The sequence below is a fragment of the Rousettus aegyptiacus genome, unplaced genomic scaffold, assembly GCF_014176215.1.
Source record: "Rousettus aegyptiacus isolate mRouAeg1 unplaced genomic scaffold, mRouAeg1.p scaffold_m13_p_10, whole genome shotgun sequence".
NCBI lineage: Eukaryota > Metazoa > Chordata > Mammalia > Chiroptera > Pteropodidae > Rousettus > Rousettus aegyptiacus.
Window position 1 is genome coordinate 54,281,430 of NW_023416285.1, and position 25,782 is coordinate 54,307,211.

General features: G+C 33.2%; 1 protein-coding gene across 1 annotated transcript; it reads left to right on the top strand.

Moving 5' to 3' along the window:
• Positions 1-1,296: 1,296 nt before the first annotated feature.
• LOC107518195 (transmembrane protease serine 11G-like) lies at positions 1,297-19,276 on the top strand (the record flags this gene model as incomplete). Its single annotated transcript, XM_016159639.2, has 9 exons — positions 1,297-1,417; positions 1,985-2,103; positions 5,494-5,561; positions 6,220-6,380; positions 13,337-13,375; positions 14,063-14,234; positions 15,243-15,502; positions 17,863-18,005; positions 19,115-19,276. Coding segments are annotated over 9 exons (1,245 nt in total), but the record flags the coding sequence as incomplete, so codon positions are not given.
• Positions 19,277-25,782: the final 6,506 nt, after the last annotated feature.

The following is a 25,782-nucleotide window of genomic DNA, read 5'->3' on the forward strand; positions in this document are numbered from 1 at the left end:
CTTGAGGTAGTTATCAGAGCTCAGATTGTAGATTCTGGTGTGGGGAAACTGCCTCTAGATTCTTTGACAAGATACAAGGATATAGGAACATCATTACCCTTTCCAGATCATTGATACCAAAAGGCACACCTCAGTTATATTTTCAATTATTTATCTAGGGCTTACTTTCCACTTTAACACTACCAGCTACCAGTCCCAGGGAATATAATCCTTTCTTCTTTTCATATGTATAATTTTAACAGAATAAGAACCAGTACCCTTTAACTTTCAGAATCGTATTTCTGTCCATTTCTCTTGTGGATTAGGTATTCCTAGACAACCCATGTTGGTCTCACTTTAGCCTGCCTCCACTCAGGTTTGGTTTTGAGACTGTGGGCCCAACACACTGGGATGAGGACAAGGCTTTATCACATTTCCCTGCTTCCACAAAAGTTTCCCAAATGTCAGTCCTTTGAATACCACTTTTATACTTTTTTTTCCATATCTGCATACTATTAATATTGTCTTAATATTTTTCTTTAAATTGATTCATTATTTACTCAGATAAATATGCTCTTATCCTATGTAATGTCATCTATAAAAATCACAGGTTTGAAATCTTATAATCCTATGAAGTAGATATTCATCATATAACACCAGTGGTTTTCACTTCACCGAGTTCCTGCGTCCAAAGTCCTGAGCTATCACACTTATTTCTTTGTTTATTATATTAATGATCTTTTCTTGGTTTGCTTATTATTTCTTCCTTATCATTCTGTTCTGTTTTCTTTTAGTCAACTTATCCTATTTTAAATGTATATTACAGATTTAAGTATAGATGTGTGAAAAAAGCCCTAACAGCCCAAGACCTGGTTCTAGCTCCCACAATATACAACTTGAAATTTTAGCAATCACTCTGAGCTTCTATCTGTACATGCTAGAATGACAGCAGTGAACCAGATACCCTCACTCTTTGAGGCTGTGATTTGAAACATATGAACTAAATATATGGTATTAATTCATTAACAACGAAAAAATATTTCAGAACATCTAGTATGATGGAGTAGGAAATATAAGAAATAGTCATCAGATGTAGTATAATTCTGACTTTTTAAAATCAAAATATAAAGTCAAATGTCAATATGATTTTATTGACAGTATTTTTCCAATTTCTTATAGAAAATATATTTGAATGTTACCAAATGCAATATGAGCTAACCATGAATTCCAGAAAAAAAATTCTGCATCAAAACCATGTGAAGCTGAGATTCTAGTGTTTAATTTCTGTTTGTTTTTAATATACAACTCTCTCTCAAAAGGCCATCAATACTAGGGAGAAGAACAAGTTCATTGAAACCATGGATGATTGCCCTTATCACAGCTGTTGTGCTGGTTCTAGCAATAATCATCGGTCTCCTTGTTTATTTTTTGGTATTTGGTAAGAATCAATCTCATTATATTATCATAAAATTTTGAATATACACTCAATTTATTTCAAAACCTTAATATTTTCTAATATTTTAGAATTCAATTTTCATTTGCAACAATTTGCATAAGTGTACACATACTTTGCATGATATAATATTAATTTGCATAAATTTATCCGTATTAGGGAAATAATAATCCTTTATGCATAAAATTGCTTCTGGCATTTATAATTTGACTTGGTTCACACAATAGTATCTCTTGAGCAATGCAATAGATTTATATCTTATGTTATTTTATGTTTTGACAATACTTAATGTACTGAAAATAAAAAATTACTTTAGGAGCAATTCTAACTTCAAGGTCAACTTATTGTGTCAGGACACAAGTGACTAGCACATGACTGTGAGAAAGTGCGATCTTAAAACAGGAAGAAGGCGGTACTGGTAATAGCTACTGAATGTTTAATTCTCAGGAGTTCATCAATTATAGAACTCTTTTACATGTCATCTCTATTTCTAACATTTATACAACTTACATGAACTAAGAAGAACTCATCCATTTATGTTATCCCTTCCAGATCAGAAATTTCACTATTACCAAATTTCCTTTCGGATCCCCAGTATTGAATATAATCCTGATTTTTCAGTAGAACACTCAAAAATTAGGACTGACCTGGAACAAAAAATCAAAAATGAGGTAAGTTAAACTTTGCTGGCATCCTTCCTATTCTGACAATACTATTAGGAAGAAGGTTCAGAAAAAGTAGGACAAGAGCTGAGAACACACCGAATTGCATCTATGTGAGCTTTGCCTCATAAAATACAGAGTTCCCAGTTAAATTTTAATTTCAGATCCTCCAGAAAATATACTTATTCAATATTTTAAACATGCTTATACTAAAAATATCATGTATTATATATCTGAAATGAAACATTAACTGTATTTTTATTCGCTATTCCTGGCAACTCTAACCAATATTACCTCTGGAAAAATAGGAAAATACATTGGACAAAGATAATTGCACCTGAGACAGAACAACATAAGCCAAATGAAAAAATAAATAGCTTGAATACAAATATATATGGCGGGAGGGAGGGAAGGAGGAAGAGAGACTAGCTGGAAACATGATTCAATCATTTAGGCACAAACAGCATTACCAGAAATCATTTATTAAGCACCTATTGTGGTATAATCCTGACACATTTCTCACTAGGCAATTCTACTTAATATTTATTCCTGAAAATATACCATAGAAACACACAGACTTCCACTGAAGATTTCAGTTGTACAGCTTCTGCTAAGCTTAGTGTGACCAAAGATGACAGATTATTCTTGCCAGGTTCAGAAATATTTCATTAGCTATTTCCCAAATAAAAGCAGAAGTTGATGAAATAAATTGAAAGATGCAAATAATGGGGTTGGCTTGCCTTTTCAAAAATACATTCTAAAAAATTTTGATTAGGAAAAAAATCGGGACAAGTTATAGAATATTTTGTTACAGGAAGTGATATATTGAATTAGAAACAGTTTAAGTTTTGAAGTTGGGACACGTAAATTCATATCCCAATTTTGCTCTTTGTGAGCTGATCAACTTTGCAAAAGGTACTAACCCCTCAAGGTTTCAACCACAAAATAGGGATAATCTCACCCCTCTCTCTGAGTTATTCTGAGAATCAGTTAATGTTGTAAATAAAACGTATGAAAAGTAATATCTAAATAAATATTAGCATCTGTTTCCTGTGCTCTCACAGAACTTTTTCATACACCTCTGCTAGAGCACTTACGACTTCGTGACATTGTTATTTTATATATCTATGTTCCTCTAGATTCTTGAGGGGCCAAGTCTACTTTTTCTTATAATCCTGGTGCCTGTCAGTGTCTGCCACATGGCAGGACCATAAAAAAACTCATCGAGGAGATGACTAGTAAATGAATGGCCAATTTACTAGTATTGGCCCTGTCCTCTAGGCAGTGGTCCCCAACCTTTTTGTTACCAGGGACTGGTGGTCTATGAGAATCTAATACCTGATGATCTGAGGTGGAGCTGAGGCAGTGATGCTAGCCCTGGGAAGCGGCTGAAAATATAGATGAAACTTTGTTAGCTCACCCTTAGCTCACCTCCTGCTGTGCAACCTGGTTCCTAACAGGCCAAAGACCGGTACCGGTCCACATCCAGGGGGTTGGAGACCCCTGCTATATAGGATTTGTATAGCTAACTATACAAATAAGGAGAGAGACTCAGGTCCACTTTGGGGATCCCTGCTCTAGAGCATAAATGATGACAACATAAAAAAGTACAGTAATTTGGTATTTTTTTTCTGTAAAATACCAGATAGTAAATATTTTTAGCTTTCCAGGCCATATAGTCCCTCTGAAAGTATGCGAAACTGTCATTATAGTGCCACTGCAGCCATGGGTGATATGTCAACAAATAAGTGTGGCTATGGTCCAAGAAAACTTTATTATGGACACTTAAAGTTAAATTTTATAAAATTTTTAGATGTCACAAAACATTTTGAATTTTTTTTGACTTTTTTCTTCTATGAAGATAACGTGAAGAGCATTCTTAGATGATGAGCACACACACACAAAATGGCTGGCTAGAGTTCTCCCAAAGGCTATAATTTGCTGACCACTGATTTAGACTGTAAGTTGCAGTTCTATCAATCATTTTTCTAGCAGAAATGATTAAAACCAATACCTAAAATAAAATTTAAAGACTTCTTGTGGAGTTTGATAATTTAGACTATTTGTATGCTCAATTGCCATGAGTAATACATGATTCACAAAGCTATGATTTAAAGAGAAAAAAAAAACAAAAAATAATGAAATTGAAAAGAGAATGGAAGGAGAAAGGCAGAAAACATAATAATTATATAAAATTTAAATATTACATATAATATAAATATATGTAAAAATCTGGAAGTACATATACTAAAAAATATAAATAGCAGGTTCTCTATACAGCGATTTTAAAATTATTTTAATGCTGTTTATTATAGTTTGCTGTATTGCTTGCTTTTTATAACATTTTATAATGAATATGTATTGGTTTTGTAATATAAATGTATGCATGTGTAAAAAAAACTTTCATTAAAAGACAAATTTTACTTCATATTCAGGTAGAAGGAAAACACATGGTCATTTGTTTTTAAATAACTATTGATTTCTCAATAAACTTATGCTACCAACCTATCCAATATGATGTGACATGGCTCTTCACCAGAGAAAATTTCACAAATCAAATCAGATGAATGAAAAGCACTGTTTAAAATACACCCATTTCACAATTTGGCAGCTCTTCTCTTCTGATTTGTGGAAATAATAAATCAAGACTCAGATTTACTTAAGGTTTGGCATATAATCTGTCTTTTCTTATGAGAAGCCAGGTCGATGAATCACTAGCAATAACTAGGTTTATAAAACCACAGATTCTATAACAAGCTGTGGTTTTAATAAGAAAAAATTTCTTCTAGGAATTTATATTCCAGAGAAATTATCCTATATTAGAAGTCTGAAATGACACATAAATGGCATATATAGTCTAATTTTATTCTAAGTAATTATTTCATGCATATTTCTTGATTATATTCATTTTAAAGAAGTACTCAATAAATATATATTCTCTTCTCACCTATTTATCATAGGATAAAAATAAAGCCTAAAACTTTCCCTAAAGTCTAAAAAACTGATTTTTAAATCACATTCCTGAGGATGATAACTAAGTTTGAATGATAATTGTTGAAAAGTCCATACGTATCAAGTTTTCAAAGAAAGTCTCTATACTTCTAACTTCATGTATATTTTATACTGGCTATTGAAATATTCAGCTTAATTCAACTTTTCATATCAGTCATCTTTGACTTTGTGACAAGTTGTTTAAACATCAACATCCAATTGTAGGGCTAACCTGTATAACTATAGGATTGTGCCCAAATGAGCTTTCTGGGGATAGCTGTAAACAAACTTAGAAGCAAATATTATTTGAATCACTGCAGGTTTTATACAAGAATTTTTGTGATATATTGAAATGTGTGAAATTCATATTAACAAAGTTATATATTGTTATTTTTTCCCTTTTCTCAGATAGATATGATATTTCAAAGATCCAGTTTAAATCGTCATTATATCAAGTCTCGTGTTGTCAACCTTAGGTAATCACAAGCAATCAATTTGTATGATGAAAAAGCAACTTTGTGTTATTTGTTCTTTAATTATTCGCTTTGCACACAGGATCTAAATATTTCAGAAATATCAAGAACAAAAACAATTTGATATTATTACATTTAATTGTTTTTCCTCTTGTACAGAGGACCTACAATAGGGGGAGAGAGAGGACCTATAATAGGGGGAGAGTTTCTCAACTTAGGTAGAGATGAAGTAAATTCTATTGGCTGTCCTTTAAGACTTGCATCTTAGTTAAAGATTCTCACAATCATTAAAAACTCTTCTCGATTTTACTTAAATTTTAAACAGCACATATTATGAATTTTAAAAATATATATACACATGTAACCACAGAGTTGATGGATTTAACAAATGCTTCCAATTTATTTTTCTAGAAGAAAAAATTCTAGAACTCTCAGTTACTCTCCTCTACCTCTATATAATCAAGTTTTACAATCAGAGAGCAATTCAGGTATTAACACATATAATAAAGGAAAGGGGGAAATTTTCATGATAATAAAAATGTATAAAACATTTATGCTGTATTTTCTTGAAAATATAACTAATATTTAAATAATAAGGTATAAAATAATAATTACTATAGCTAAGACCTCATTCATTTATTCTGGCACTTTTGTTTTTCAGGTCAAGTAATGATGGTTTGAAAACAGATGTATTGCTTAAATTTCAGTTTGTTTCTAATAATGCAGACACCATAAAAAGGCAAGCTGATAACATTTTACATCAGAAGCTGAAACTAAATGAAAGCTTCTTGAAGAAAGATACATCATCACCTTATCTTAGAGGCAAGAAATATCATTTTTCTTCTCTTGTTCCAGCTCATCATTTTAACAATCTTCTCATCTATAGAGAAAGCATCTTTATTTCACCATAAAATGAAACATTTTCTTTTTTAAGTTTCCCATTTACTTGATAACAAACAAATTTCCACACAATCAATACCAAAGATTATCTTCCTTTAGGTTACATGAAAATAATTATTAAATGAGAATTATATGATAATTTAAATAGTATTTCCTTTCTTTTAAAAGATCTTTGGAACTGTTTAAGTTAATTCAGCATTCATGTGATAAAAACCTACATGCAGCTACTATACTTATCATGACTCCTTGTGTTACCTCATTACAGTCACATTCGTCCCCTGTGTCTGTCTATAGCCCCTGGCAACCCCACTAATTCATTCTCCATTTATATAATTATTTTGTTTCATGAATGTTACATGAATGGAATCATACACTTTATATCCTTTTGAAATTGGCATTTTTTGCATTCAGCATAATTTTCTTGAGGTTCATCCATGTTGCCCTATCAATAGTGTATTCCTTTTCATTGCTGAATAGTATTCATAGTATTTCACAGTTTGTTTAACCATTCATCCATTGAAGAACATCTGGTTAATTTCAAGATTTTGGCTTCTGCAATGAAGGTGCTAGGAACATTTTTGTACAAGTTCCTATGTGAAAATAACCCTCTATTCCTCTAAACGCCCAAGAGCTCAATTGCTGTGTCACATGGTAAATCCATTTTTTTTTTATTTGAAAGGAACTACCAAACCACTTTGCAGAGTGGATGTACTATTTTACATCCTTATGAGCAATGTAGGAGTGACCCAGTTTCTTAGCATCATTGACAGAATTTATATTTTCACTGTTTTTCATCTTAGCCTTTCTGATAGATGTGTAGGGATGTCTCATTTTGGCTTTAATTTGCATATTTATAATAACTAATAACATTGAACATCTTTTTATGTATTTGTTATCTGTATATCCTCCTTGATGAAATGTCTGTGCTAAGTGTTTTTTGTAACTGTTTTTTATTTTTAAAATGTTTTTGGACATTGTTCCATAGTGTAGCAGTTAGTACATTTGCTTTACACGCAGAAAGTCCTGGGTTCATGCCCCAGTGAAGCTATAATCCATGGTCTTTGGCCATTCCACCTGGAAGAAGCCCCATGTCTGATCTTAGAAGCTAAGCAGGGTCAGACCTGGTTAGTACTTGAATGGGAGACCACCTAGGAAGGCCAGGTGGTATAGTCATAAGTAATAATAATAAATAATAATAATAATCATAATAAAATGTTGGAAGTTTGAGAATCTTTTATTATAGATATAATGCCTTTGTCAGATGTATAATTTGTGAACATTTCATCCTATAAATTTGTCTTTGCATCCTATAAACGGTCTTTCACAAGGTAAAAGTTTTTAATTTTGATAAGATCAAATTAATCCATCTTTTCTCTTATAGATTATGGTCTTCATAATATCTAACATTTCCCATAATTTTGGGTCCCCAATGATTTTCTCTTATGTTATTTTATATGTTTCACAATTTTTTATATTTTACTTATACTTTTCAGATATTGTATGATTATTTCTATATATTTTATAGTTTTACATTATGATCTATAATACATTTTGAGCTAAGTTTTGTATAGGCTGTGAAGTTTAGATAGAGCCTCTTTTTAAATTTAATTATTTTTTTTTTTTGCTAATGGATATCCAGTTGTACTGTTTATTGAAAAGTCTATCCATTCTCAATTAAATTCCTTTTGCTCCTTTGTCAAAAATTAATTGGAAATTTTTATGTAGATCTTTTTGTGGGTTCTCCACTTTATCCTCCCAAAAGCACTTCCTTATTACTGCAGCTTTATAGCAAGCCTTCACATAGGGGAAGAATGATTTCTCCCACTTTATTTGTCTTTATCAAAATTGTATTGAATATTCTAATTTCTTTCTATGTAAAATTTAGAATAATCTTGTCTGGGTCTACAGGAAACTAGCCAGGATTTTGATAGAAATTTTGCTAAACCTGTAGATCAACTTGAAAAGAATTAACATCTTTACTATGTTAAATATCAGTATTTTTAAAAAATTTATTATTATTTATGCCTACAGCACACCTAATCTTCCTAGGTGGTCTCCCATCCAAATACTAACCAGGCTCAACCCTACTTAGTTTCTGAGATCAGATATGGAGCTTGCTCAGGGTTGCATGGCCATATACCATGGACCCTGGCTCCACCAGGGTGTGAACCCAGGATCTTCAGCATGTAAAGCAGATGTGCTAACCACTACACTATGGAACCACGTCCACATATCAGTATTTTCTAGCCCTTAGCATTTGAATCCTATACATTTTTGTTATATTTAACTGAATATTTGAGGAGTTTTGGAGAAATTATAAATATTGTGTTCTTAAATTTTTATTTCCACTTGTTTGTCTTCAGTACATAGAAATGCAGTTGATAATTTTGCATTGGTCTTGAATCCTGCAAGAACTTGCTTATTAGTTTTAAGAATTTATTTTTTGTAGATCCCTTGGAGTTTTCTATGGTGACAATTATGTTGTCTACAAATAGAGACAATTTTAATTCTCTGAAATATAAGTGCCTTTTATGTGATTTTTTATTTTTTAATGTTTGATTTAATACACGAATTCTTTAAACAAAAATAATCAGACAGCATCACAATCTGGAAATCTTTTAATATACAAAACAGGGTTTTTTTATTTTATTAAATTTATTGGGGCAACATTTATGTGTTTTTATTACCTTATGTAGTACAATGTTAAATAAGAGAGATGACAGTGGACATTTTTGCCTTCTCTCCAATCATAAAGAGAAAAGCATTCAGTCTTTCATCTTTGAGTACGATGTTAGATATAGGTTTTTTTTGTAAATGCTCTTCAAGAAGTTGAGGAAGTATCCTTTTATTCTTAAACTAAGTTTTTATCATAAATAAGAGTTGCATTTTTTTACTGAAGTAAAATTTGCATAACGATATAAACTTTAGTGATTTTAAAGTGTTCAATTCAATGGTATTTAGTACACAATGTTGTATAACTATCACCTCTTCCTAGTTTCAAGACATCTGTACCATCTCAAAAGGAAATCCTATACCCATTAAGTGGTCACTCCTCATTCCACCTTCCTTCAGTCCCTAAAAACCACTAAATTTCTGTCTCTATAGATTTACTTATTCTGGAGGTTTCATACAAATGGGATCGGACAATAGATGACTTTTTGTATTTGGCTTCTTTTACTTACAATAATATTTTTAAAGTTCCTTCATGTTGTAGGATGTATCAGTACTTCATTATTTTTTTATGGCTTAATAATATATCACTATATGAAAACACAACATTTTGTTTACCTGTTCATCAGTTGATGAACATTTGTGCTGTTTCAATTGTTGGGAAATTGTGAATACTACTACTATAAATATTAGTGTACAAGTATTTGTTTGAATACCTGTTTTCACTATTGTTGGATATTTATCTAGGAGTTTAAAATGCTGGAAAATATGGTAATTCTATGCCTAACTTGTCAAGACAGTGTCAAACTGTTTTCCACAGTGGCTGCACCATTTTTCATTCCTACCAGCAATGTATGAGGGTACTAATTTCTCCCATTTCTCATCCATACTTGTTATCTTCCAATTTTTAATTTTGGCCAACTTCGGTATCAAATTTTGTTGAATGCATTTTCTGTGTCAATCTACATCATCATGTGTTTTTTTGTCTGTTGAGGTGGTAGATTAATTGATTTTCAAATACTGAACCAGACTTTCATACCTGAAATAAGCCCCATTCATCATTGTATATTATTTATTTATTTATTTTGTACATCATTGGATTCAATTGGCTAAAATTTTGTTGAGAATTTTGCATCTAACTTCATGACAGATATGTTTTCTTTTCTTGTTGATTTAGTCTTAGTGTTATCAGATGAATTAGGAAATACTAGCCTCATCAAATGAATTAGGAAATGTTTCTTTTTCTTCTAATTTCTGGAAGGGATTGTATAAATTGGTGTCAATTCTTATGTTTTGCAAAATTTTTGAGTGATAACATCTTGGCCTGAGGATTCTATTTTTGATAGATGTTTTTTGTTGCTAAAAATTTGATTTCTTTAGTAGCAGGGCTATTCAGGTTATCTTCATCATCTTTGCTGAATTTTGGTAGTTTTTGGTTTTCCAAGAAAATTTTTCATTTTTCTAAGAATGTAAAGTTTTTCACAGTATTATTTTATTAACCTTTTAGGGCTCCACTCTTTTGTAATAACACCTCATTTTATTCCTAATATTGGTGATTTATATCTTCTCTATTTTTAACTTTTTGTCATTCTTTTCAGAAGTTTATCAGTCTCATCGGTTTTTTATGCAGTCAGTGGTTTTTTGTTTTATTAATTTTTCTACATTATTTTTCTGTTTTCAATTTTATTGATCAAAATTTTGACCTTGATTGATTTTTCTCATCATATGTCTTTCCTCCCTAAGTTTATTTTGCTCTTCTTTTTCTAGTTTCTTTAGGTAAGAACCGAAAGTATTAATTTGAGATCATTTCTCTTTTCTAATGTAAGCATTTAATGCTATAAGTTATCCTCTCTATAAAGCTTTATTTGCATCTCACAATATTTGCTATATTGTATTTTAATATTTACTCTGTTCTATGGAATTTTTCTTTTCTTTCAGACTTCCTCTTGAATCTATAGATAATTTTGCAATGTCTTGTTTAATTTCCAAGTTTTTGGAGATTTTCCCATTATCTTTATGTTATGGATTACTAGCTTGACTACATTATAAACAGAGAACATATTCTGTCTAATTTAATTTCTTTTAAATGTGCAGAAGATTATGACCCAGGATATGTTCTATGCAGTGGGCCTGGGCCCACTTATGTCACTTGGGTGTATGCAAGTTGATATAACTATAAATGTATTCATTTTCCAGCTGGTTGGGAAGTGGATATTGGAATGATCAAGGGTTCTCTGCTGTCACTACTGCTGGCAGAATGGATTACCAGGCCTGGGTTGTGAAGCAGAAGGTTTGGGCTTCCTACTATGTCTTTGTTTTACTTTCTCTTTCCTAGTATTTGGATAGAGAGAAAAGATGTTTCTTGTCTTCCCCCACCCCTATGCTTATTGATAGTTCCAAATTGCAGGACTTTCTCAGTCCCTAGTGCATAGTATATACGAGATAGAGAAAACGCAGGAAACTCTCTTCAAATTCTGAAGTCTCTAGCCATTCCATCTTCTTCCTTCAAGCTTTCAGAGTTCTTTTATTATTATAGATAATTTTCAGAGTATTTAGTTGTATTTATAGAGAAAAAAAGCAGGGAAATGTGAGTCTATTTTTGTCTAATCTTGTTTTAGAACTGGAATTATCCAATCTTTTTTATCCTGTAGATAGAATACATCTGTTAGATAATGTTCATATATGAGATATAGTACCATAACAGTTTCTCAGTACTTTCTGCATGGATAGTAATTAACCTATGTTATGATTAGGTGTGAATTAACCTTCCTCTCTCACTGATCCTTAATGTACAGAGAGTGACACTAAACTATGACCTTACAGTAAAATGGTTGCAGTACAAGCTTTTGACCTCAAGAACTATTTAAATCGTGTTCTTAATAGTTTGCCTCATAATATTATTGTGATAATATAATCAGTAAGTAATGTGAAATGTTTGTTACAACCTCTGGTAAATAAAACTCAGTACATTTTTAGTTATCATTACTGCCCATTTACTCATTTAGCAAGTATTTATTGAGAATCTATTTGTGCCAGGAACTAAATTCTCTGTCTTGATAAGCTATCATTCTAATGGGGTAAGAAAGGTAGTGATCCATTAAACAAGACAATCTCCAATAATATGACACTCCATGCAGAAAATAGAGAGCGAAAAGCTAATTTAGATTTGGTTGTCATGGAAGACCTCTCTGAGGAGGGAATTTTTAATTTGGGATCTGAATGACAATGGGGAACCAATCATTAAAAAGGCCAATGGAAGAGCATTCCTGGCAGAAGGAGAAGCTAGAACAAAGAAAAGGCAGGAACACTTTGGCATAGTCAAAAAGACTATGAGCAAGAGCAGTTCACCATGAGAACAAAGACATGAATGGGGACCATGTCATGCAGCAACAGGTAGAAAGCTTGTGTTTATTCTAAAGGCCAGGGAAGCCATTAGGAGTTTGTTATTATTGGCAAAACCTAATTCTAAGAGATTTACTCTAATAAACTACTAAGCATAGTTCCCTGCGATGCATTCTGTTTCTCTTTAGAGTCTGACCTACATTGAAGACTCATTAATTTTCAGGCTTACTAAAACTTCACACTAACTTTCATCTTAACAAAATGTGGGTCTAGACTGCTTATTATACTAGCTGGGATAAGAAACAATTCATGTAATTTCATGTAATTTTGAGGAACAGCCACTGATAATGTTTTTTTCTGTTACTTTGTGAAAAAAAAAATGACTAACATGTTTTGAGGATTTATTAGTACATTGGTGGGGTTTGATTTTACAGGGAGTGTCTGTGGACAGGTATCTAGGATGGTTTTGAATGCCTTTACCATAACACTACTGTGTGAATGAGGACAGAAGGAAAGGGTATTCACACATGTGGTAGTGCACATGTAAAAGTGGTCTTAAACCCTCTTCTGCTTAACTTATATTTTAATAAATTGGTATGTCATGAATTAATTAGAAGCAAACAATATCTTTCTCTATGAAAATGATTTTATAATCATGAACCATTATTTTCCTGGATCCACATACAATAGTTAAAAGAGTGATTTATATCTAGCCCTCTCCTTTTATAGGATTTTATTTTATTGCTTTTAATTTATAATTTTCTGACAAATTTAGTTTCTTCAAACTAGAAATACTCATATCATGTGGGTATATATTTTAAATTATAATTATTTTATTGCTGAGCAATCTTCTTGTTTTTTTCCAGATATGAATGAAGCACAAGCAGAGCACATTTTGAATAGCTGTAAGTTCAAGAATGTCACTGAGATGTTTATAAATCAAATAATAAAACTCAAAACACTTTTAGAGTTTCTCTGTGCCTATGTTTACTATTTTCCAAAAGTATATAATATCTCCAAGGAAAAAAAATTACTACTAATAGTTGGAAATATTATATAGACTCCTTGGAAATAACTTGCTCTTCCTTACAGAAAGTTTCACTGATAACTTCTTTTCACATTTCCCTTTCGATTTATCTTATTTATTTTATTTGGCTCACTTTGTTAAAGTAGAAAGTTCTGTTTAGAATTAAATGGCACCCACCAACTTTAATATGTGAATTGTGACATTTATACTATAGTAATGTGATAGTTGTAATATTAGAAAAGTGTTTTAAAATAGTACAAATGGTATTTTTCTATACATTTCACACTCAAAATCGTCAAACATTACTGAGACAAAACTGCTGCATATAAGAACATGACTCAGAAAAATATAAAAATTTAAGTTAAATCACTTTAAATACATCAGGGAGGGTTTTAAATATTTTATTTTTTAAATTTAATCTGTTTTCAATGCGAATAATTATTATTCTATCATATAATTTTGATTATTTTTTAAGGAAAGGCAAACCTAAAAGTGTTTTTATCTTTAACTGTGTGCCAGACATACTTACACACATTTATAACTGGAAATAACCATCTCGTGACAGGTTGTGGTTTAGGAAGGGAGTCCCCAACCATGGAAAGAATTGCCGAGGGATATGTTGCAAGGAAAGCTGATTGGCCATGGCAAGCCAGCCTGCAAATGGACGGCGTCCATTTCTGTGGGGCATCTTTGATAAGTGAGGAGTGGCTCCTGACTGCTGCTCACTGCTTTGACACGTAAGTCCCCAGTCTGTATCAATAGGCTCAGAAATTTTACCCGTTTTTCTCACATTCAGCTCCCATAATTCTCATCTGTTTGTCATGATTGTCTGTCAGGCTTCGAAAAAGGAAATAATTACTGAGGAATAGTAGAAAATATTAGATAGTCTCCAGTTCCAATTGAATATATATTCTCCAACAATCTCAACTTTAAGAACAAGCCAACACTGTCAAATTTTAAACAAATGCACCAGTTTTCCTCAGATACATTGTGAATTTTTTAAAACTTTGCTAATAGAATCCCAACCCACAAACTTACATCTGATTATCCCACATGAATATCTTTGGTGTCATGCTTTTATTTTTTATATGCTCTTTGAAGGTTTAACATACGGGACATTTGGAGACAATAAAGTGACACAGTAACTCTAGTGAAATTCATATAAAATGGGAAAATATTCTAGTTATTATTTTAACCTAAAAGGATGAGAAAACAATATATAAAGCATAGCTCTAACTTTACCACCTCCCTCCTTCTCTCTCTCTCTCTTTCTCTGTCTCTGTCTCTTCCATCCTCCCTCTTCCTCTACCTCTCCCTCTGCCTTCCTCCCCCTCTCTCTACATAACTATGCATACCTACATTTATATAACTATTCAGGGATATAAGTGTACATGTGTGTATACATGCGGGTACATGTCTAATTTTTATTTATTTATATTTTTTCAACTAATATGTATTATTTTTATAATATATTGCTTTCTTTAAAACAAATATTAACTCTCTCTGGAGGAGAGTAATTTAAGCTATATTAGAATGGCGGGGGTGGAGGGAGGGTTGTCACCAGCTAAATAAAAGTAAAGCAGCCCTAGAGGAAAAACTTCATACAAGAATGTGGGAAGATCCCAATCAACTATCACGTTAAACAATTTGCCCTTCTCCAACCCTCATGTCCAATGCTCATCCAGAGTCCTGGACAACTTTAGATCATAAATGAACCAACTATAATCCTTTTAATCTGTGATCAGTTACAAAAACCCCAAACTCTGGACGGCTAGTTTTGGAACAACTCTAAGGCCTCCACTAATGAGAAGAAAGGTCCAGTCAATTATCATTCATGAAAACTATGCTGCCCATAAGCATGATGATGACATCGCTGTGGTGAAGCTCTCCACCTCTGTCATATTTTCTGATGAAGTGCACAGAGTCTGTCTCCCAGATGCTAATTTTGAAGTCTTACCTAAGAGTAAAGTGTTTGCCACTGGATGGGGAGCTTTAAAAGCAAATGGTGAGTATCTCAGTAAAAAAAATCCAAGCAAAAAAAATGAAAACCTTCATCTGAGTAGAGATATAAAATAAGATACCAAATCAAAATATAGAAAATAAGAGATTTAGAGATAAAATCAATATATCCTATGAAAAATATGTCAAAAACAACAAACAAAAACCCAGATATAGTGAATTATGAAAACTTTGGCTATTACTATTATATATTATTATTATAGATTCTGCTATGGTTGCATGATTCTTAAAGTATATGACTTAGAAGCAATAATAAAAATAATCTGCAATATCTCATGCAACTAAACAGAAATATCCCTAAGCAAGCAATTCGAATGTCATTTCTGACACTAAATATTAAACAGAGGCCTTCTGATCCATGTATTTATGGGATAGTTTTTGAGGAAGTGACTTTTAGAAAGTTGATAAATATGACACTTTACTACACTTAATAATACACAATAACTACAGATAGACCTTTAGATCCTGATATGAGTCTCCTATGCCTCTTGGTGCTACTTTTTACATATGGTTTAATCTGCACTTTGGAGTCTTGTTCCAGGCTCTTATTATGAAGTTGTAGTCTTATTTATGTACTTGTTCAAAGTATAGCTTTTATCTACTGAGTCTTCATCAATTGATTTATATAGAAGTCTACTTTCCTTCAATATGCATTCCAAAATTCTGACATTGGGTCCAGGTTTATATGCTTTTGTTACAGTCCAAGAGTTCTTTTCCTTATCTCTGGGGGATCTGCTTTGTTTTATAGGCAATGCTGGTGAGTAGGGACAGGATTAGGTAACCACTTATAGATTGGATAGAAACAGATAATATCAACCACTAGGGCAGCATCATTGTACTTCCTCTAGCATCTAATTAAACTTAATATCAGTTTCTCTCAGAGTAGTAGTTTTGGAGTGATTTGGGACATTTTCATAAATTATTTAATGTCCAATAGCATTTAGATTGCTGAATATTGGTCTATCTACTCTAAGAAGTTGCATGCTTTTCAGGAATAACATCATGAATTTGTTAGACATCAGTCCAAGATTAAGTAATAGATATTTGACTATGTTTTTTTTCTTGCATTTTGAAACTGAAACAAGGACTATTGGGTTTTCTTCTCCTACCTCCCAAAATCTATCCCATTATATCTAATTAGAAATCTTTTTACCAAACAGCTTGTAAAACAAAAGCATTCTATTCTGGATAGTATCTCCCTTGAATAGTTTGGAATAGTAAAATAACTTATTATATTGTTAAGCATTTAAATTGACTTTTTAAAAGCTGAAATTAAAGAACTAAAAGGATTTGAAATTTAAAACTAAGTATCTTAGACCAATGAACTAAAATAAAAAATATACACACAGAAATTAAAAGTAGTTGAATTCAACTATACAGTTGAGTAAAACCTGGGAATACCTATACATTTTAAATGCCAATTAAAGACTGAAAAAGTGATAGTATTGAATATTTCTGGGCACCTACACAAATAAATAGTTTAGATTGTTTAAAAATATGTATAAAGAGCAGATGGTGAAGAAATTCTCTCATTGGGAGCATTTCAATTAGATTTAAAAATGAAGTGAAGAGAGAATTGTCGTACAATGCATACAATGACCCTCCTATGCTTGCAAATGATGACTGAGGTGAAGAAACTCACTAGAGAATTTTCAATGACTATAGAGGAGTCAGGCTTAGTTTTTCAGCAAGATGGTAAATTCTAGGTAAGTAAATTTACTAGTTATAAACAGAGAATTTGATTTCTTTATGATGAATAACAAAATCCCTAGAAACATAAATTTTCTTTTAAAAAGTTCTCGCAATCACCATCTATCATTAACACTGAAGTGCAGCTTTTAGACCATGATGGTTTTATATATAACTCTATTTCTCCAATAGCTTCCATGGACTGAAATCTTTAATGGGGCAAGGTACTGTCATAACTGATTATTCATTACTTTTTAACCTTCACAATAAATATATGAGAGGTATTATTTTCTCCTTTTTACAGATGAGTAAAGTGGTGCTTAGTAGAATTAAGTAACTTGCCCAAGGCCAAATAGTATATAAATTGTACAAAATGTACAAATTTCTATCTGCTGGCTCCAAAACCAGAGTCCTTAGCACAGAATTACTCTGACTTATTGATCAAAAGCACTGCCCTCCTTCATTCTCTCAGTTGTCTTTGAACCTGTTACACAGAAGTCATCCAAGAAATATAACTTAAACATGATCACTGTCATCTAGCCCAGAGTCTTACAACTTCCAGACATATGTTTTGTCATTGATCTATCCTTTGCAAGATGCAATTAACTATCATAAGCAAAAATGTGTAAGTTCTTCATCTATTTATTTCTTCTTTAGGTCCCTTTCCCAATACTCTGCGACAAGTTGAAATAGAGATCATAAGTAATGATATATGTAATCAAGTTCACGTATATGGTGGTGCTGTGTCATCAGGAATGATTTGTGCTGGATTCTTGTCAGGAAAACATGATGCCTGTGAGGTAAGGATAGATTCAAATCTACACAAATGGATCTGTTGAATAAAGATGAACATACTAACCATAGACCAATGTTATTTCATGGGACTTTATAAAATTAAATTGTGAAGGAGAGAGGAGAATATAAAAAGAGGAAATGGAAGAATCATAATAAATACTCCTCATTTAACATCCTATTATTGTCCAGATCTATATGTGAAAATTATCACCAGCTGCAAGTTAGGACTCTGATTAGAGCTGAAGAGAATAGCTTTTGGTAAACCAGGGTTTTCACACTGTCTACTGAGCACTGAGGTGTACTGAGAAGCATGTGAAAGGAAGAGAGCTAAAGACACAAGACTAGACACCACACTTGCTTCAAACAGGGTTATCTCTCTTACTTAAAAAAAAAAGTCTGTAAAGACCTCCCACATAATACTTCTTTAGTTAAAAGATAAAATTATAGATCACTTGTACAAACCTTTGGTTAAAGATATCAGGGAAGTCCTCCTGATTCACACACTTCCAACCGGCTCACCAGAGCTAGGGATTCCACCTTGGTTCGGAGCAAGATCCTTTGAGTGATAAATGATGCACATTGGCTTGGTGTGCCCTTTCAATACCTTCCTCCTCTCGGGCCAACTGCTGCATAATGATAAAGCATTCAGGACACCTTCCTATCAACTGGTATGAGTGGAACAAGGTGAGAGCCAAACTCAAAGCAAGAAATTATTTTCTAACTAATGGAGTTAGGAGAGGCTTCATGAAGGAGGTGGCATTTAGTTGAGCCTCAAGTCATCATTTATACAAGAACTGGATGCCTAACTTAGGTTCAGTTTGCACTCTCTGTTTATACAGAGCAAAACTAAAATCTATACAAGGATAAAACTGAGACCTTAGCTTTATTCACACTATCTTTTAGGTGAAGATATTAATAGAGATAAGCAGAGAAAATAAGAATAACAGAGACAATAAGTAATAAATACAAATACCATATTAATATTAATAGCAAAAATAAAATTAGTTTTACATACTGCAATTCAAATATGAATTTATTAGACACTCAGGTTCTGATTAACTCTTATTCTGACATACCTTTATTTATTACATTGACAATATTTTTTCTTCTCCAGGGTGATTCTGGGGGACCTCTGGTTATAGCACGTGATGAAAACATCTGGTATGTTATTGGAATAGTAAGCTGGGGAATGGATTGTGGAAAAGAAAACAAGCCTGGAATTTATACAAAAGTGACTCTTTATCGGGACTGGATCAAATCCAAAACTAACATTTAATGCAACAATCATCTCTACCTCCAAAATGTAAATGTCATGTGTGGTCTCTAGCAAATTGTGTCTGGTATGCTTTGCTATGTATATTGTCATTGAGTTCAAGATGCAAATAAGCACGATCTGACAACTCTCCCCATAAATATGAGAGTAGGCTTTCTTTCACATTATCTAAAGTGTTTTTTTGACCCTGAACATACAAGATATTGTCTACTCCACAAACATCTGCCATTGCCGTTAAGTATCTCTGATGACCTCCTGATCACCTTTCTGTCCCTACTACATACTTGCTATTTTAGAATGATCCAGTAGTTTAAGCAGATAAGTACCTACTAGCAAAGCATTCTCTATTTTTACTCCTGACAGACAGTGCTGCGCTTCCATGATTCCACAGTTTTTATCTTCCTCATCAAATAATGCTTCTTAAAAATCTGTAGGTCCATGTAGTAGACAAATCAACGTTCTCAGTTTGGGCCAATGCTAATACAAATGATGAAGGGGCACTAGACATTAAACTGGGACTTAAGAGCTGGCACTATGGTGAATCCTATCCCATTTGCTCCAAGATGAACATTTAGCCTCTCTATGAAACTTGAAAAAGCTGTCATTTACACTTATACCTAAAGGTGCAGTTTTAAAACAGCTACACTAATTTTTACTTTGGACAATTACTAAATCCTTGGACTGGACAGCAGGAGAACTGGAATTCCTTAGCATGGAATTTTGTTCTAAACTATGTAAAAATGCCTTTTGGTATTCAGAAAATAAAAGCAAAGTTTCCTGGTCTTTTTATTAGATGAGAATGAGAACAAAGATTGAGTGAGAAGGAGTTACTTTCTATCTCTAAAAATGGGAGAAGTCTAATCTTAGTGTAAATTTACTTTTCACTTTGCTTAATTATTTCCTAATACAACTTCGTTTCTAAGCAGTTTTATTTTCAAACTACTTCAGAGAAATTAAAGAACCCATAGAACGATAAGCCAACATAAATTAGTTATTCATAAATCACTTACATGGAAAGCCAATATAAAATTGGAAATTTGTAGACAATTTGATACAAGATTTTGGGGAAAACTTTACTGTTTAAAAAGGTAGACATTCTTTAAAGAATGGTATTTATAGAGAATATTCAGATATTCAAGAAAACAACTTTGTCTATGCCCATGCTACCCTGAACAAGCCCAATCCTGTCTGATCTCGGAAGCTAAGCAGGATTGGGCCTAGTCAGTACTTGGATAAGAGACTGCCTAGGAAGACAAGGTGCTGTAGGCATACAAATTCAAAATTAAGGGATTGTAAACCAAGGTCCTTGCAATCTGTGAGGTCAACCAAGGGTTGCCTTGCCTAAAAATTAAAAAAAAAAAAGAAAGAAAGAAAAAGAAAAGATAAAGAAAAAAGAAAGCAACTTTGAAATATTTTAATTATTGTGAAAAACTGTCATTTTCATATATATTTAAACACATTTTTGTGGCACTGTACATGACTACATGACATAGCTAGTGTTCAACAACAGTCGAACATTTTCTATGCATCTAAATCTTTATTTGTTTCCCCCTCTCCTTTTATGATTCGTTTAGTTAATGAAATAACTGACACGTTGATTTTTTTGAGTTTTATATCAAAGGTCTATTTTGCCACACATAATATTATATTGTATACATTAAAATATATTTATAATTATAAGTCAAACTCATTCTCTTTGAATCATCACTGTACTGTAAGATTTTTTGACCTCGATACTATTGACATTTTGTCAGAGAAAATTTTATGGGGCAATGGGGGGGGGCGTGGAGGGAAAACAGTTATCCTCTGCTTTTAGAATGTTTAGCAGCATTCCTTCTCTCAACACTAGATGCCAGTAGTAAGCATACCAAGTTGTAACAAACAAAAATAAATCCAGACATTGCAACATGTCTCTGAGGAGCAAAATCACCCTCAGTTGAGAACCATTGCCATGGGATCAATAATCAAAAGAAAAAGTCACTGTTAAAAATCTTGCACCCTAAATTTCCTTACATGGGTTGGGGAATATCTTTCTTTTACTTCTTTTTATAATGCTGATGCATTGAGAATGCTAAAAGTCCATCACAATCACACTAATATCTAAGCAAGTCTAGCCAAATTAAGATCATTTGGAAACTGAACCTGGTTTGAGGAAAAAGGCCGTTTAAAGGCTGAGGTGCTACAGGCAAATAATTCATCTTGATAGTTAGATATATACATACATACATACATACATACATACATACGTACATATCTGTATACAAAGATTCATATAGATGTGTATCTAGAAAGATTTCTCAGATACCTAAATCCTGCAAAACTGCACTTACTTAGCTTACTTAGCATCTTCAGAATGCAAAAATGGATACTACTTGAAAGAGTTATGTATTTAGCTGAGGGAAAATGGCCCATTCACTAACAATGCAGAGCAGAGAATAGAAAATTGCAACAACAACAACAACAAAATACGCCATGCACTTAAAACTGCATTGTCCAATACGGTAACCACTAACTGAATGGGGCTATTTAAATCTAAATTAAATTAAATATAATTAAAAATGCATTTCCTCAATCATACTATTAACATTTTATACACAAAATAGCCACCTGTAGGTAGTGGCTACCACACTGGGCAGCACAGATATCCATTATTTCCACCATCACAGAACGTCTTATCAGATACTACCAACCCTGAGCATCTTATGCAACTACTTACATACTCACTTATTCATTTAACAAATATTTCTTGAGCCTCTGTGTGTCAGACATTGGGTATTCTAGACATTGGATATACACGTATATATAAAAAGCAAGTTCTGTTTTTAAGACCACATAAAAAGGTAAAAATGATTTGATAACTGCTGTTGAGAGTAGCAGAGCCTTGGGCAGTGTGTCTAGCCAGACATAGCACAACCACTTTTAGACTCTCCTTTCTCTTATGGCACTGGTCCACTACTGGGGAGGTGAATCTTTGTACAGCAGTCCCACCAGAGACCCACAGGTAGACCGAAATAGTTAGAAATAGTCAGAAATAGTTTTTTTTTAACCTTCTAAGATCTCAAAACTTCCCCCCAATTAGTGGTATATTAAAGAATCAAAATGAGTTTTTTGTTGCTTTTTAAATCAACAGGGATTTTTTTTATAACTCAGAAAGATATGTTAATGGCAACCAAAGAAAAGAGTAGCATGTAATGGAGAAGGATCTAAGCAAGTGACTTAGTCACAAAGTTAAAAATATCAAGCGATATTTTAAGCAAGAAGCCAATCCAAATAAAACAGATTGTATTGTGTTGTCTGTTCATGTCATTTTGGTTTCCAGAGGGGAATGAGGTGAGGAGAAGAGCAAAAAAAAAAAAAAAAAAAAAAAAAAAAGGTGAATGGGATTAAGAGACACAAACTTTCAGTTATAAAACAAAATAAGCCACGGGGATGTAATGCACAGCATAGAGAATATAGTCATTAATATCATAATAACTTTGTACAGTGACATTTACTAGATTTGAAGATCACTTAAAAAGGTATATAAAAGTGAATAACTATCTTTCACACCAGAAACTAATATAATATTGTATGTTAACTGTATTTTTTAAAAAAAGAAAGAAAAACGCTGCAAGACAGGCACTAGGAAACTTAGACCAAATGTGTTACTATGCTGCCATCTCCTGGCCCATGCTATTTAAAAAATATATTTTATTGTTATCTCGTTTTAAGCTATAATGTTATACAAGCTGTTTTTCGACATAGTAACACACAGTAGAGTAATACAAAGAAAAATCAGGCAACCTTTCTCCAATTTTCTCCTAAGGTAATTAAAGTTTAAAGTTTTGTATATCTTCACATTTTTCTGTTTGTATAAACGTAAATAATCAATTCACTTATAAAGAGTGTACCTACCTTATTTTTCAAAAATGGCATCATTTTATATGCACACATGTGTATATATGTGAATATGTATGTGTATATATGCACATGTGTGTATGTGTGTGTATCTGGGCTTTCATTTCTGCAAAATGGTGAACTAGCACATAAGATAGTTCTTCAAATCAACTATAGAAGATAAACTAAAGAAAAAAGGTAAATAATGGACTCTAAAAGTAAGAGACTAGAAGGCTGAGGCTATCTCTCCTGAACTGGCGTATGCAAGGAAGGCAGGTGGCTGAAGCTTGGAGTGGAACGAGAGAACACTTTTTAAGTTTTACTCTCGTGTTCACCATCATGCTGCCTTGCTCTACGCTGCCTTGAGACAATGTCCCCCCACTATCATACCAGAAACTAGTTATAGAAACGCAACCACCAATTTTGGAAGTATGAATGCAGCTGTCTACTAAGGTGAGAAGTTTCCAGAAAAATAGTCAACTAATCAGCTACTTTCAGGTATCCTCTCCCTCAGTCTCACTCCTCCAGAGCTCCTGGCCAGTGCATTAAAATTTAAGGAGACTGTTTCCTCCTAGTGCTGCTTCACTTTAAGAACCTACCTTTGTAGCTGCTTCTCTTATCACCCTTTCACTCACAGAGCAGAGCCATCATTGAACTTCTTAGTTATGCTCGAGCCCCTTTCTCCAGCTCATTTCTATTGGCTTTCATAAATGGAGTGTCCTCTGGGCCTTCCCATGGAACATATCCCCCAGTGAATCTTCTGGCTTCACACAACATATCCAATCTAGCATGTCCATTTCCCTCAGGCTCTATATTTCTTCCTCCACTGTCTGCCAGGGAAAATAGAACATTTCTGCTTCACTCAGCCTTGGCTGTTGCTTTCTTCAGGCCTAGCTGCAAATTTGCCCAATCTCCATGGGTCCTTGTCCAGGTGTTAAATTCCATGTCTCAAGAAAGTCAATGAATTTTACTTATGCAGTCTTCCATTCAACTCTCCTTCTTCAAACACCTTCAAACCCCAGTCTCAGAAACAGGAGTACTATTCTGTTGGTACCTACTAATTCTCACAGCACTTTTAGTGCATAGCGTTCTTCCTCCCTTATGAGACCCAGTACTTTCCTAGCTCAGTGATTGGCCTGGTTTTCAATTAAGGAGGTGGTAATATCTCTTGAGGAACTACCTGTTGCCTTGTAAGGGAAAGGGTTCTGTAGCATCTTCCAGCATGGGAGAAGGGCTGGCTCTTACTAGGAAGTAAGGGACAACTTCTGCAAGTTCTGAGGATTCAGGGAATATTCAAAACTGCTATTTTCAAGGATATCCAACTACTTGTCTCCATCTTACATCTGCTCATATTTCAAGGTTTTAGGTTTCCCCAACCAGGGGTCTGACCTAAGCATAGCAGATTTGCTTTAACAAAGATTTCAAACTCTGGAATTCTAACTATTAGATCTTCAGCCTGCTGTTTAGCTTGCTCTACTCTTCCTTTGGAGGAGATTAGGGCTTCTTTGTAATTGGTGCTCACACTTAGCCTTTAACTGATTGTTTCTCCCTATCCCCATGCAGAGAAATAATGCAGTTTAGCAGTAACCAGCCAACTCCACTATCTTTGTACGCACTTCTCATTTTTAATTGCTTGGACCATCACACCACAGTGGTGTCTCATCTATCAAGATTTCCAATTCACTGCTGGTGAAATCTTTAGCAATATAGTTATCCTTATTATCAGAGAATATCTGTGCCCTGTATGCCACTCAGGATGGTGTCCTCTTTACACAATAGAGAGTGAAGTGAGTTAGTAAACCCTAAATTTTCTCAGACCACTCAATCAGACCTCAAGGTGGGATCTGAGGTAAAAAAGATTTATTGGAAGAACCTTATGTAAAGAAAATGGAACATATGATGGAAGAGTCAAAGAGATCCTTCAGAATACACTTTACATCTGACCCTTTTGCAGGAAGGAGGGAAGGAAATAGAGTTATATAGTTAAGAATTTCATGTAGTAAAGCAGTTCCAAGAAAATTTGGTGAAGCCTATGGGGAGTCTTCAAGGAAAAGTCACCCAACAGAGGAGACTCACATCTCCCAGGAATGGGAGTGCCTTAACAACTCTTGGGATGCATGGCCACAGTGTGAGTGTAGTGGTGGGCTCAGAGCACAACAGCTTGGGCCATCTATCAATTATATTCTTCAAAGCTGGAGATCTGAGAGGCATATTTCCATTATCATCTTAACCATAGATCCCTGCCTAAAACTATGCACAAAGGTAGACTCCAGAAATGGATTAGAGAGACATAAGTGAGGAGGGAAGAAATAATAAAAGTGTGTGTGTGTGTGTGTGTGTGTGTGTGTGTGTGTGTGTAGAAGACTGTCTTTCTGATTCAGGATAAAGACTAGATTGTTAAAGCAAAGCATAGAGAATATTCACTGTAAGGCAAAAAATACATTTGACTATTTACTGCTTCTATTAGGTAAATAATATCCATAGATTATAAAAGGTATTTAAAATGTCTAAAACTGAAGAGGTAGTGATACTAGAATACATAAAATATTCCTGCAAATCAAAAGAAAAGAACAATGGTGGTAGAAATATTGGCAAAAAATATGAAAAAGCAGTTTATAGAAAAAAATCCCTAA